Source organism: Daucus carota, chromosome 2 (assembly GCF_001625215.2).
Source record: "Daucus carota subsp. sativus chromosome 2, DH1 v3.0, whole genome shotgun sequence".
NCBI lineage: Eukaryota > Viridiplantae > Streptophyta > Magnoliopsida > Apiales > Apiaceae > Daucus > Daucus carota.
This window is the reverse complement of record NC_030382.2, coordinates 44,862,022-44,875,675: the sequence shown is the minus strand read 5'-3', so window position 1 is coordinate 44,875,675 and position 13,654 is coordinate 44,862,022. Positions and strand designations below refer to the sequence as shown.

General features: G+C 31.2%; 1 protein-coding gene across 1 annotated transcript; it reads left to right on the top strand.

Moving 5' to 3' along the window:
• The first annotated feature begins 7,086 nt into the window (after positions 1–7,086).
• On the top strand, positions 7,087–11,687 carry LOC135150543 (uncharacterized). The gene is made up of 5 exons (XM_064086905.1): positions 7,087–7,115; positions 7,459–7,797; positions 8,781–8,826; positions 9,326–9,877; positions 11,418–11,687. Exons 1-4 carry the CDS (start codon positions 7,087–7,089, stop codon positions 9,620–9,622), a joined length of 711 nt encoding a protein of 236 aa, XP_063942975.1. The 3' UTR covers positions 9,623–9,877; positions 11,418–11,687.
• Positions 11,688–13,654: the final 1,967 nt, after the last annotated feature.

Sequence of the window (13,654 nt, the reverse complement as noted above, 5' to 3'; positions counted from 1 at the left end):
TATATCCATTTACTCAATTTCTACACCATATTTCTTCAACTCTTTCAATCTTTGGCTAAGACCCACCAACAAATACTCAAACCAACCTTCCTTAGTAAAGATTGCTGGTTGGCTCCCTTGGTTTAGTGATCATCTTAGTTTATATATATATATATATATATTTCTCGTTTTATTGTTGATATAGGGAGTACTTGATTAAGTATATATTAATGGTGTGAAATGAATTTAGTGAGGATAAAGAGAGCTTTCTTCGGTCCACTTATGGGTGGCATGTAGGGTTCAATTAGCTGCTGACTCATTCATCCACATCCTCTAATTAAACACACTTTTAATTACGAGTAATTGAGTGAATGATGCGGGAGACTTATTGAATCTTAAGCTTTCTGTGCTTGGACTGAAGGGAGCTCCCTTTTTCTTATTCCAGTTTATTATCCCTTTTCCTTGCAGTGTTCCTCCATATTCTAAGTTTTACGTATATATATACTGTATTGTGTTATCTACAATTCTCCGTATACGTGTGCATTTTCTCGACTGACTTGATTGTATATATGGAAGTTGAATTTTCTTAGTGTATAATATTTATTTCTCTTGGCTATAACTCTAGGAAGTTGTTATGTAATTTTTGTTTACTAGTTGTTTTGTAATTTTGAATTAATAGGTTAACTGATTAGTTTGGGTTCATGTTTATACAACCATGCTTGTATCATTTTTGTTTTGGTTTTGTTTAACACAGCTTGAATATCAAGAAAACAAAACCAGCAAAGGTATGCATACTATTCTTCTTTTTGCTTTGTGAAGTACTATATTTAATAAAACTGAGTATGGGATAAATTGTACTACTATCTTTAAACTCCATAAGTTTTACTTAGCGGAAAAGAAAAAGAAAAAAAAACCACCTCATAAGTTTTGATTTGAATGGTGTCTGGTAAAAGCAGAAGCAGGTTTAGGGTTTCAAGGTGGTGGGGTTTTGCTGCGCATCGAGTGGGAGAGAGACGGTGGTCTCGGGTGTTGGTCTGTAACAAGTTCCCAGACATATCTATGTCTCCCACTGTACTTGTTGCTGCAATTATCCAGATATTCCCTTTCTTTATCAAAACTTTCCTTTCCAGCACACAAATATGGCGCTTCTACAGTGTACATTTTGTTTGGATTTTCCTCATTATTTCTTTTGGGTCTTTAATTTCATCTGATAATTAGGTGGGGTTTTGGGTTTCGAATTCTTTAAGCATGACTACATGTACACAAAATTATTCCTTCTCGTCTTTGTTCTGATCTAATAGAGATCATCTGTTACATATGTTTATAGAAATAGAAAGATTCCTTTTTTTTTTCTTTTCTAAATGAATATATTATAATTTAAATCACACTTTACATGCATCAAAGTTTAAATAACCAGTGCAAATATTCAGCTTACAGTTAATTAAAATATGAAAACAAAGCACAATTCAATAAAATATAGAACGAATTTAGATACATCCAGAACCTGAATATTTTTCGAATTGGCCGGGTATATGAACATATCCGAAACTCAACCATTATTCTCAAATTCTCAAATACGCTAATATTCCCGGCGGCAAGATTTTAGTTTATCATTAATAATTAATACACTTTCAGTGTGCATGAATTGATAAGCAAATCTAACATCTCAGAAAGAGTTTGATGTCGGATTGAATCTCTGTTACTCACCTACAAATTTACATATTCATGAATATTAAATAACACGTACATTGTAGTTTAAATAATTAAATATTTTGATCATCAATCGGTATTTGAGTCGGTTTGTGTTTTTATAATATATTTGCGAATTTTGCATTGAGAAATCGATGGAAAATATAGATACATGTTCGTGTATATTAGGTTTACTTTTTTGGATCTCAACAAGGTTCCGATTAGTTTTCGAATTTTGAATTGGAATTTGAATTTTCATAAAATTTCAATTTTGAAAGTAATGCCAATCTAAAATATAGAAAATCAATTCTGATAACATCAAAACTTTGAATTTCGGATGACTAACTATTGCGCGAAATACTACCCAAATAAGGATTCCTAGTATGACCCAAAAATATTTTCTGAGGCCCTTGTTTTAATATTCACGAGGAATAATTTGGCTTTGTGTTTCTGAGGCCCTTGTTTTAAGTTTTAACATTCACAAGGAATAAACGGGCTTTCACAAGCCTTCTGCCTGCTTATGCAAGTCCAGTAGCAAATATAGTTAATACTCCTGTATAAATCATGATGACACATCTATAAATGGGCTTTTAACAAGTATTCCATGAGCAACCAATTATCTTGTTCTGGTCTGTCTCAAGTTCGCGAGCCGAGTTGGATAATAAATCTGCCCCCCTCCCCCCACAAAACTGTCCGCGACATGTGTCTTTATCATACGATAACAAAATGAGGTGAATAAGTAAACAAGAACAGATAAAGTATGAGTTATCAGTATTTTACTCTAATGAGTGAAGTTGTATGATTTGTGCTGAGCAATAGAATAACTAAAAATTACTAATTAAGTAATTAACCGTTTGCAAAATTCGATTGCATTATTTATGACTAACATATTATTTGGTTCATTTAGTATTCGAGTCTAAATCAAACGAGACTATCTATTTGATTATGAAGCTTGACTCACTTCTTTTTTCGCAAATTCGACTCGATTTGATGTATAAAGAAACACAAACTCCACTCCCTTGGCAATCTCCGAAATCAAACACAAAGTAAATTGGATTATAATAGGTAGCACAGACTAATAATATATAACCAGGGACGGAACCAGGAATTTGGGTTGGGATAGGCTTGACAAGTGAATAACGAAGAAAAATCTACTTTCGTTCATGTTAGGAACCGAAAAGAAAAAAATAGAACTTCACCCAGTTAATCATCATTCTCAGCTCTATTTTCTGAATCTACTTGATTATATTGACGCTGGCCTCAGTTGACAGTGGGCTTGGGCTTACTCAACATATAAATTACCTTATATCAGTGTTCTAAAAATCTTCGATTTAACCGATTAATCCCCGATTAATCCCCTGCAAGGTCGGCCACCGATCCGATTTTTGAAATCCGATTAATCCTTATATATATTTCTTAATCGAAGTATATATGATAAATTATTAAAATTAAAATACTATATTACCTATAAATATGAATAATTATAGAGTTTATGAATATAGTAAATATATTAGTTACTAAATAGTTAATATAATAATAATTAAATATTAAATAATATTTAATATTAAAATAAACCCGATTTTCACTCCGATTAATCATTCCGATTAATCCCCGATTTCCAATTAATCCTTGAATCGGTAGCTCAGCCGATTAGGTCCGATTCCCGATTTCTGTAACACTGCCTTATATATATAACTATTAAATTTTTGTAAAAAATTTACCCAGGGCTGGGCTTAAGCTCTGGTAAACCCTTCTGTGCTTCCGCTGGAAGAACTTGCGACGAAAAATATATGCATTCGCAGTACAGGCTACAGCGAGTATACAGTTTCGATGTATTAGAGGGGCTGTCTGGGCTTTAACTAGAAGATTTTATTCATTTTTTACATATAAAAAATTATATATAAGGTAGAATTAAATTTTAGTTTATCTGTTTTGATAAATGTGCAGATACATGTCTTACAACTAAAATAAAAATAAAATAGGACACATTATTTATTTATGAAGCAAAATTTCTAAAATCATGAAAATTATAACTATAATATGACATTTTAAAATATTAAATCATTTCATAAACGAATCAAACGGCAGGACGAGACAAATAATGAAGAAAAAACAGAACATGCATGAGCATGTGAAACTGGCCTGCTTTTCATGTTCGAAGAATATATCTGAAGAACATAAAACCTCAGACCGTAAAGATAAAAGCAAAATTCCTGGACAAAGATTATTAATCAAACATCATAACCTTGAATTGAAGAATGAGAAACTATTTCAGGAGCATTTCTCAGCCATGTAACCCATATGCTTTTGTTCAACTCATTTTAGTTTTATACAGTATCACATTCTTCTCCTCAAATTTGTATATTATGCCTCTTCTTAATTAAACAGACTCCTCATAATAAAAAGATGACTCCTTGTCTATTAAACAGGGTTTTGCGTGTCTAAAAGCGATTATAAACTCTTTCAGGTCGACTGGTCATGCATGATATCGGACTGTTCAACAGAGAGTGACGATATGGTCTATAATGATAACACGGGCCTTGCTGATATGGTCTATAATGAGTACATTATTTTCAGGAATTATGAATACTATTATCATGAATCATTACCATGGATTGTGCACTGCATATTCCTTGTCAAACAGTAGAAACCACAGAGTTTTATGCCCTCAGAAGTATATTTCTAATGATTAGAACAAGTGTTCATACTTGCTGGATATTGACTTGTATACAGATGAAGATACCAGTGGTTCCGACTTCTACACTTATCCCATTGTGTGAACAAAATGATTTTACTAATTATGTTTTTAAATTTTTATAAAAGGAATTTATATTCAATTTTATTTTGGAAAATTGAAATATTAAAAAATAATTATTAGATTTTTTTTTTGAACATTAAAATATACTAAGAAGAAAAAAAGGGACCACTGGTTTAAGTAATCACCTTTTCTTTTACCAACTCTACACTTATAAGTTATACTCATCAGAAACTCGACATTTTTATGGGTCATGTAGCTCACTTTACGAGGTGTTTCGAGAGAATTCTTGAATATTTTTATTACTTTTAATATGGTGAATGACTTGTTGGTTGTGCAATGGTAAATTTCATTGCATAGCATGAATTATTCATATAAACTTTGACTATTAAGATTTAGGATAAAATGGAGCTAATTACATTTGTATTTGATATTTAGAAAGTATAACTTTACGACTATACATATCTTATTTCAATACAAACACTTATCTAAAATGAAAAAAATGCACAATATTATTAAAATCTGAAATAATATTAAAACTTAATCCCTACATTGCACAGTAGTCAGTACATAAGTGAATACTTAATAGTACTACTAGCTTTAATGAAATAAAGAATGTTATCAGGTGTTTAAGGCAACATTATGACAGTGAAAGAAATAAAAGAAGAGCCACATGTTATGTGTAACGTTCACTGAATGTGCGTGCATAAAAGCTCTGAGAGCACCAATTAACATCTGAATTCTGGACCTCTCCAGTCTCCGGCATATGTTTCTACAAATGATTGCAAAAGGCACCATCTCAGGCGCGCATATTATTCATGTAGGGACTGTGGCCCAAAATTTGACTCGAGGGTTTCTTGGCACCATTGAGCCCGAAGAACACATATATCTCTTTCGGATTGATCTATATTCGTTATTTTGGCACTTGGGTTTCAAATCTAATGCACACTAACAGTAACCTAACATAATGAAAAATGTGACATACAAGTCGAGTGAACGAGTGGAGACAGAAGCATGTACGATTAAATATTCTTACTGATATTTGGAAAATAGGATTAAAGATACTGAGTACTTTATTATAACAAATGTTAATCTATAATATAAGTATAGATTAGATGATCAACACCAATATAAACTTCTCTTATAATAACTTAGCTTAAACCTGCTGCTTATAAAATTTTCTTTTTGGCTAAGCTCGAGAAACATATATGTAAGTTTACATTATTCTATTCCAACCGCATTAATTTTTTATTTTTGTCAGATAAAATGGGTTTAATTTGACATACACGCACATTGGTGCTCAAGAGATAATCAACAATTCAGATATTTTTATATGTACAAATCTGTCGCAAAACCCTATTATTAGTATAAATGGGTTCTGAGAGGGTTTTGAGGAGATGACCCACTGTATAGCTCAAAATTCCACATTAATTTCATTTTTCACAAAAAATTCCCTTACGATCTTATCCAACTACTAGCCCAGTGGATAATTTAATCACACTTACGTATGATTATATTCACGTTACCTAGCTGTGACTACGAGAACACCTCCTAATTCCTAAACATTCTTTGAAAGAAGTCAACACACAATTTAGTAGAGCGCGGAGTATTATTATTGTGGAATTAAAATATGAAAAGGGTTGTCCTTTGTATGCGTATACAAGTGCACACAATAATGTGATTAATTTACATAACAAGGCGTGATAAATTAGTGCAAGCAGAAGTCAAATAGATGCAACTTGCAAGTAGTTATCTGGGAAAGGCAAGTGCAGGTATAAATAATATTTTTTTGCACCAGATTTGAATATGAGACCAATTAGATTGTGCTTGTTAATTACAAAGGCTTTCTTTAAAAAATATACAAATTATTAATTTTTTAAAAAATATGTACAGTCATATATTTAAAATACGTGCAATCATATATTTAAGATCGAACGCTCTCTGAAATAATATTTATGTGGATTGTGTTCAATCAAAAATTGAATTTTTTTAGTTAAATTAATTTGTTAAAAATTAAAAAGACTATTCAATAACCACTTTTTGAAATATAAATTATTTATATAATTATAAATCCAAAGACACTTGATTATTTAAAAATTATACGAAACAAATATAATTATATACTCCCCCATCTCATAATACATGTCTCTTTTGATAAATAAATTTGTCCCATAATACTTGTCCAGTTTTAATTTCCAATGCAAATATATTGACATTAATTATTCCAAATTTTTCCTTCTTAAAAGTTGTATGCCAATTGATAAGGGTTTGAACAAGAGTCTACATTCATGCATTTATTAAGGGTATAAGTGAGAAAATATTATCTAATTAATGTTTTCTTAATATGCGTAATTTTTACAAAAGAGACATGTATTACGGGACGAGGGTGTATAATGATAATAACATAATTTAATTCACAGATCAAAGTACAATAATTAAGATTATTTAATCCTGTTTGTAAGTTGGTGGTTTGAATTAGAGATTTGAACAGAATAATAATCTAATTTGTTTGTAGTTAGCGTATTAAAATTATAGTTTGAATGTAAAATTTTATTTAATTAAAAAAAATATTTAGAAGAGTTTTATTGTAGGTAAAAAATTAACTGAACACCTTTTTCTCAGTACGACTCTATTCCTTTTTCCTAAACTTACTAGTACAGAAAATGCCTTTTGCAACGCCTCTTTTGCGTCGGTTTTCTTGAAAACCGTCGCTAAAAACTGTTTCTAGCGTCGGTTCAGGCTTTAACCGACGCTTAAAATGAATTTTTTTGATTTATAGCGTCGGTTCTTTAAATAACCGACACCTAAAGTCTGTCTTTTGCGTCGGTTAAAAATACACTGACGCTTAAAAGGTATTTCCTGCGTCGGTTGACAGAACAGCGACGCTATAGATTATGTTTTGGGCGACGTTTAAGAACGCCGACGCTGTAGATATATTCCTTTTGCATCGCCAAAAAAATACCCGACGTAATAGAATATTTTTATTATTTAAAAAATTTAAAAAATCTAATAATATACGGCGCTTATATATGCAGAATCAGGTTTACTTTTGAGTCCAAAACAATCAGAATTGCTCTGGACGAAAATCTAATTGAGATTTGCTCTCTCAATCGCTCCTCATCTTTCGATTCTCCCTCAATCTCTCGAGTGCTCAATCTCCATCTCTCAATTGCCCAATCAATCTTTGGGTCTGCTCAATGTCTCAAGTGCTCTCTTGCAAAACTAGGGTTCTTCAACAAATTCACTGGATCTGTTCAATCTCTGTTTCTTTGGTCGATTTGGACATATCTCGGAGATTATTCAGTAGTTGGGTTGTATTTATTTGCTGGATTCTTTGGTCTGCTGCAAAACTATAATTCTTCATCAAATTCCTGGTATGTACTTTTCTAATTTGTTTGAAGATTTGAGTTCTTAAGTATGTTCCTGGCATGATTGAGTTGTTAAGTATAATTGTTTAGAGGAATCGAGAAATGTGGCAGTGTTCTTGGTACTGGAGATGTTAATTATAGTGTGATTTGGCCCTGCATATAGAATAATTATATATTCTCTGGTATGCATATAGAATAATTTTAACTTTTCTCTATTTCATTGTCGGTATTATTGTTATGACTTACGATGTCCTAATACTGATTAAACTATGATTTTGTTGCTGTTTTAGTTTCAAAAATTTGCTTCCTTGCTATTATTATTACTTTATATCAGTTGTTAAGTATGCTCCTGTCATGATTGAGCTGTTAAGTATAATTGTTTTGAGGAATCGAAGAATGAGGCAGTGTTCTTTGTAATGAAGATGTTAATTAGAGTGTGATTTGGCCCTGCATATAGAACAATTATATATTCTCTGGTCTGCATATAAAATAATTTTAACTTTTCTCTCTTCCATTGTCGGGTATTGTTGTTATGTGTTACGATGTCCTAGTACTGATTTAACTGTTCTAGATCTAAAAATCTGGTTTCTTGCTATTATTTACTTTATATCAAGAGTTCCCAGATGTTCCTGGCATGACTGAGTTGTTAAGTATAATTGTTTAGAGGAATCGAAGAATGAGGCAGTGTTCTATGTAATGAAGATATTGTCAATTATAGTAACTTTATATTCTTAAATATCTCCTAATAGAAAAAGACTTCTCTTTTTAAGTTAGATCCAACTTGGAAGTTCATGAAAATCAGTTTCACCCAAGTTACCGGAATCTGTTCTCAAAGCATATATTCCACATATATTCCAGCTGGTTGATCATATGAAATATCTTTCCAGTACAGAGAATCCTGCATATTATATTTTCAGGCCTGCATTTGGATTTTGAACAATGATTATGTGCTAGTACTTTTCATATGACATGAAACTTTATGTCTACAGGACTGATAATGCTTTGAAGCATAGCAGGTTTTTCTTATTTTACCTGGTAAGTTTCGTATTTCTTTACCTCCTATAGCCATTAATATGTCCTGGAGGTTTCCCAACCTAAAAATTTGTGAAACAAATTCTGATGGATTAAGTGAAAAGAGAAGGAAATAAAAGAGAACATTAGATCCAATTTTATATGGTTTTAGCAGATGACTTAGATAGTATGTAAAACTTACTGTGAGCATTGCCAATTTCTCAAGAAAGCAGGGCGTATGAATGTATGATGAAACAGTCTTCTGATAATCAGACTAAGTTAATCAGATTTTTGTAAGAAGTCATAAATATACATCTAATTGTAAGTATGAAATTGTATATTTCTTATGATAAAATTTTGATGAACTTATATACTCTTTCTTGTGTTTTGGTAGGTCTTATGTTTTCGAACTGTAATCTTCAATATAACATTAATTTGCAGTAAACTAGTTTGAGAGAATCTGATCTGCTTTTTCATTGGATAGTGTTTTATGTATGTTCTCACTCGACCTTGTGATGCACAGGAAGACTTTACTACTAGAGCCACCACTGCAGGGAAAGATCTGATGCAGAAACAGAAATTTCAACTAACACAGTTAGTTTATCTTCTTATGAAAATCGAAGCTCAGGTTACTCTAGCCAAAATGAAGTTTCTCAGAACATCAGTGACCATTAAGTCTCCATGCAGAAGTACTTTGAAAAAGCTATTGGATATGTATCTACTTTTTATCAGTCTGGTCAAAACTATGAAGCCTTTCTTGTCACAATCCAAATCCTTAAAGCCACATTTTCTCGAGTGCATAATGTCCTCTGATCTGTAGTGGGTGATGTTGACATCAGGAGCGTTCCCAAAGTTTTTGACAATAGTGGAAGAAATGGTAGAAGCAAATAAAGATCGAAGACTAGAATTAGAGGAAGCAAGAATGAAATTGAAAGGAGCAGAAGAATGGAAGATTGAGGCTTTGTGCAGATTGCAGGAATCAGAGAGACGAGCAAGGAAGATGAAAGTGCAGCTAGGACTCTTCTTGGAATCTGAAAAGAGGTCCCTGAACTTGGAGCGTAACACTGGGAAAGAGGTATGCCATACAACATTCCGCAATTTCACAAAGAATGTGTTATAATTATATTACTTTTTAAAACTTTTTTGCCAAGCCAATAGATGCAGTTCTTGATTGATTATCTAATAGATCACATCTTAATATATTCTTTTATTGTTGCAAAACCTTGTGATTTTCTGATCACTGATCAAGAAAGATAACTAGTAGATTCCAGATAGGAAAAAAAAGCTACTAAAAAGTACTATAAATTGCCTAAAGACTTAGTTTTCACTTTCATAGATTCTTTAAACAACATATCCTTTATTTCAAATCAACAGTCCAACTCTTCTTTGGGTTATAAAAAATGAGATATGTTGTTAGATTAGGTTTTATATAATATTATCATCATAAGTAATTTGTTATGCTCATTAATTATCTTTTACAAACTTCTTATTGAGTGTTATTTTTGGTATGATTGGATTGTTAATGTGGATTAGAGAAATTTATATTATAGGTGTCATTTGTTTTGCAATATTATATCATGCTATCTAGCGAATCTCTCCCATAATATATAGTAATTTATATTATAGGTGTCATTTGTTTTGCAATATTATATTTCTATTTTTATCGGTCAAATTGACTAATTTTTGACCGAAGATTATAAGTCACTCTTTCATTATTTTAAAAAACTGAAAATTACATCCTAAAGTAGATTAAAAGTTATTTCCGGTGATATAGTTTTTTTATTTTATCAATTGATAAGATATTATTAAATTTCAGTCAAACTTTGGTCAATTTGACAGGCACAAAACCAAATGTGACAACTAAAAAGGGACGGAGAGAGTAATTTATATAATGCACATTTAAAAAATGGAAATGTAAATTGATGGCTTGCAATCTGCAGCTGAAAAAAATTATTCAAAATTAATAAAATATGCAAAACAAATATGACCATATAAAGCTTTTTACCAGCGAGTTGAGAGTTATATATTTGCCTAATAGTACTAAACTAGTCATGCTTAAAAAAGAATACAAGATATCTGCTTTACTTCGCTTATGGTATAGAGAAAGATATGCACCCCAAATTGTCAAACTGGTAACCTTCTTTCAATATGTTTAAATTAAAAAGTTAAAGGAACACTAAAAACACACATTACAAGTTATACAGTAAAGACACAAAGAATGAGATGTGACAGGAAATTCATCGTGGTTATAATTTCTTATTGTCTGTAGATGAACCGATTACCGTGCTTAATGAGCATGAAATCCAAAAATAGTAAAATGCAATATTGAAAACATCCCGATGTTTGACATGTGTATAATGGATCTACAGATTCTCCTTGTAAATACTTAAGATCGTCTTCAGTTTTTGAAATACCAGTGTGGACCACGGAACCATGCCTGAGCCCTGAAGAACTGTGAACTGTCTGACATTAGGATCAATCTTTGATGTTGTGTTTGTTTTTGAGTGAACGGAGTTGGGGGAATGGAATTATACAATATTTGGGCTTAACATCAGGTTCTAAGATTCTGAAGATTATATGGCAAATTTCTAATGTGACTATATATTCTGTTACAGCTAATAAGCTAGGCATGGATGAAGATAATGTAACATCCGGTTCTGCTTTGGCAAGCAACAAAAAGACCAGGGGTCCTACAATATCTGTAATCTGCACAAACATATCTATAATCTGTTATTGTATTCGACTAAGTTTGTTTGTGATTTTTACTGAAGGGAATTTATTTTCAGCAAATTGATTCTTTTGCCTGTGACAACTAAATGGTTATTATCTACAAAACATATTTGTAATCTTTTAATGTCCTGTTTTATTGATATAATCGATGTAGATTCCTAATTAAATTTGTTTAATTTAGTGTTCTTATCTTTGTGTACTTTCATTTGGATTTCTTTACATGAATTAAGGATGAGCAGGTTAATAATATATATAATACAATATATCAATTATGTCTATAAATAAAAATATATTTAAAAAAAGGACTTTAAGCAACGGCATTTCAAAAGAAACCGACACAGTAAGCATACACTTTAAGCTACGGCTTTTTGACCAATCGACGCTAGAAACATACTCTTTAGCGTCGGTTGTTTGACTACGTGACGCAAAAGATCAACTTTAAGCTACGGCAGTTTGACCAACCGACGCTATAGGCTTATCCTTTAGCGTCGGTTGTTTGACTACGAAAGCAAAGGAACAACTTTTAGCGTCGGTTAAAGTTTCTTTTGCGTCGCCGTTTAACCGATGAATATATAGTTTAAGCGTCGCCTAATTTGACCGACGCAATAGGGTTAACCTATAGCGTCGCGTTCATATACTACGCTGGAACGCCGACGCTAAAAGCCTAATTTGACCGACGCTAAAAGCCTATTCTGTACTAGTTTAACACCCTACACATCTTATCATAATTCATGACCTCGAAATATTATTCAGAGACATGTGAGGCAGGTTATTCTCGGTTTTGCGGTTTTGTCTGTCTCATGCTACACACTCGAAATTACTTGGTTAGATGGATTGGTACCAGGCTACCAGCACAGGCTTGGTGAATTTTCCATTTTTTAAAATTCAGAGTTATATTCCTTACAAGGATATATATTTCTAATATTTCTTAAGTTGAGTGAAAAATGAATTCGAATATATGAGAATAACTGAAAATGATCTCATTATTTAAACTATTCAATCTTGTTCAAATCCTATGAATGCTTAAATATATTAAACTTGCAAATTTAACGTCGTTTACCGTATCAGATACGTATTGCATCTAACCCTCTCAATTTGCAAAAAAGAGATAAAAACTTTTAGCTAAAACACATTTTTTGACATCTAGATTGATCATATAAAATTTTACAATTAATCCAACTTTCTATATCCTTGACCTTAGCATAAAGTCATAAACTGTGACGATGTTATGTTTGTTATAGTTGTGGAATTAAAAAAAAAAGATATAATTTACATAATCATAATTACAAATAATCTCATTTGAGTAATTGTTATTTTTTTAAAAAATTACATAATCATTTTAGCGAAAAATATATCTCGCTAGTATACATATTGCCTAATGATGGTTTGATAACATTTTAAATTAACTAATGAAATTTTAGGGAAAATAGATTTTTTTGTCACCGAACTTATTATGTTTTTAGAAACTTGCCATTCAACTAAAATTTTTTTCCTTCTAGTCACTGATGTTAGGTTTGGATTTGTTTTTAGTCACTAACTTAGGTTCGGATATGATTATTAGCATTGTGATAATTTTTTGTAGCATAATTAATACATAGTGATAGTATATAATTTTTTTTGATAATATGATGTATGTTTATATCTTTGTATATAGCAATAATAACATAAAATGAGGTGATATAAATTAAAATCAGGAAAAATCGTAATTAGAATTCTAAAAATTCATTAAATCATCAGTATTGAATCAATGACTTCAAATAATTTATGTTCTCCATGATAAAATAAAGTCTAATTGAGTGATACGATGCATCATTTTTCACTATTAAAGTTCCAATCACCTAGTTCAGCCTAAGATCTCTCTTAAATTTATCCTCGTAATTTTTAATAACTTTATCTTATTATAATTTTCAAGATAAAGATAAATAAATAGAGAGAAAAACTTAATCTTCAATGATTTATGAGATTTTCTTTTTGCGTATAAAAATTCAGACACTAAATTTCTATTCGGAAGAAAAAATAAAATAATTTATGAGAGTACACTTTTAGAAACCGTAAAATGCGTGTTTAACTCTTATCACCGAAGATAAACGATCTTGGGTACATAAAAGTACTATATATATAA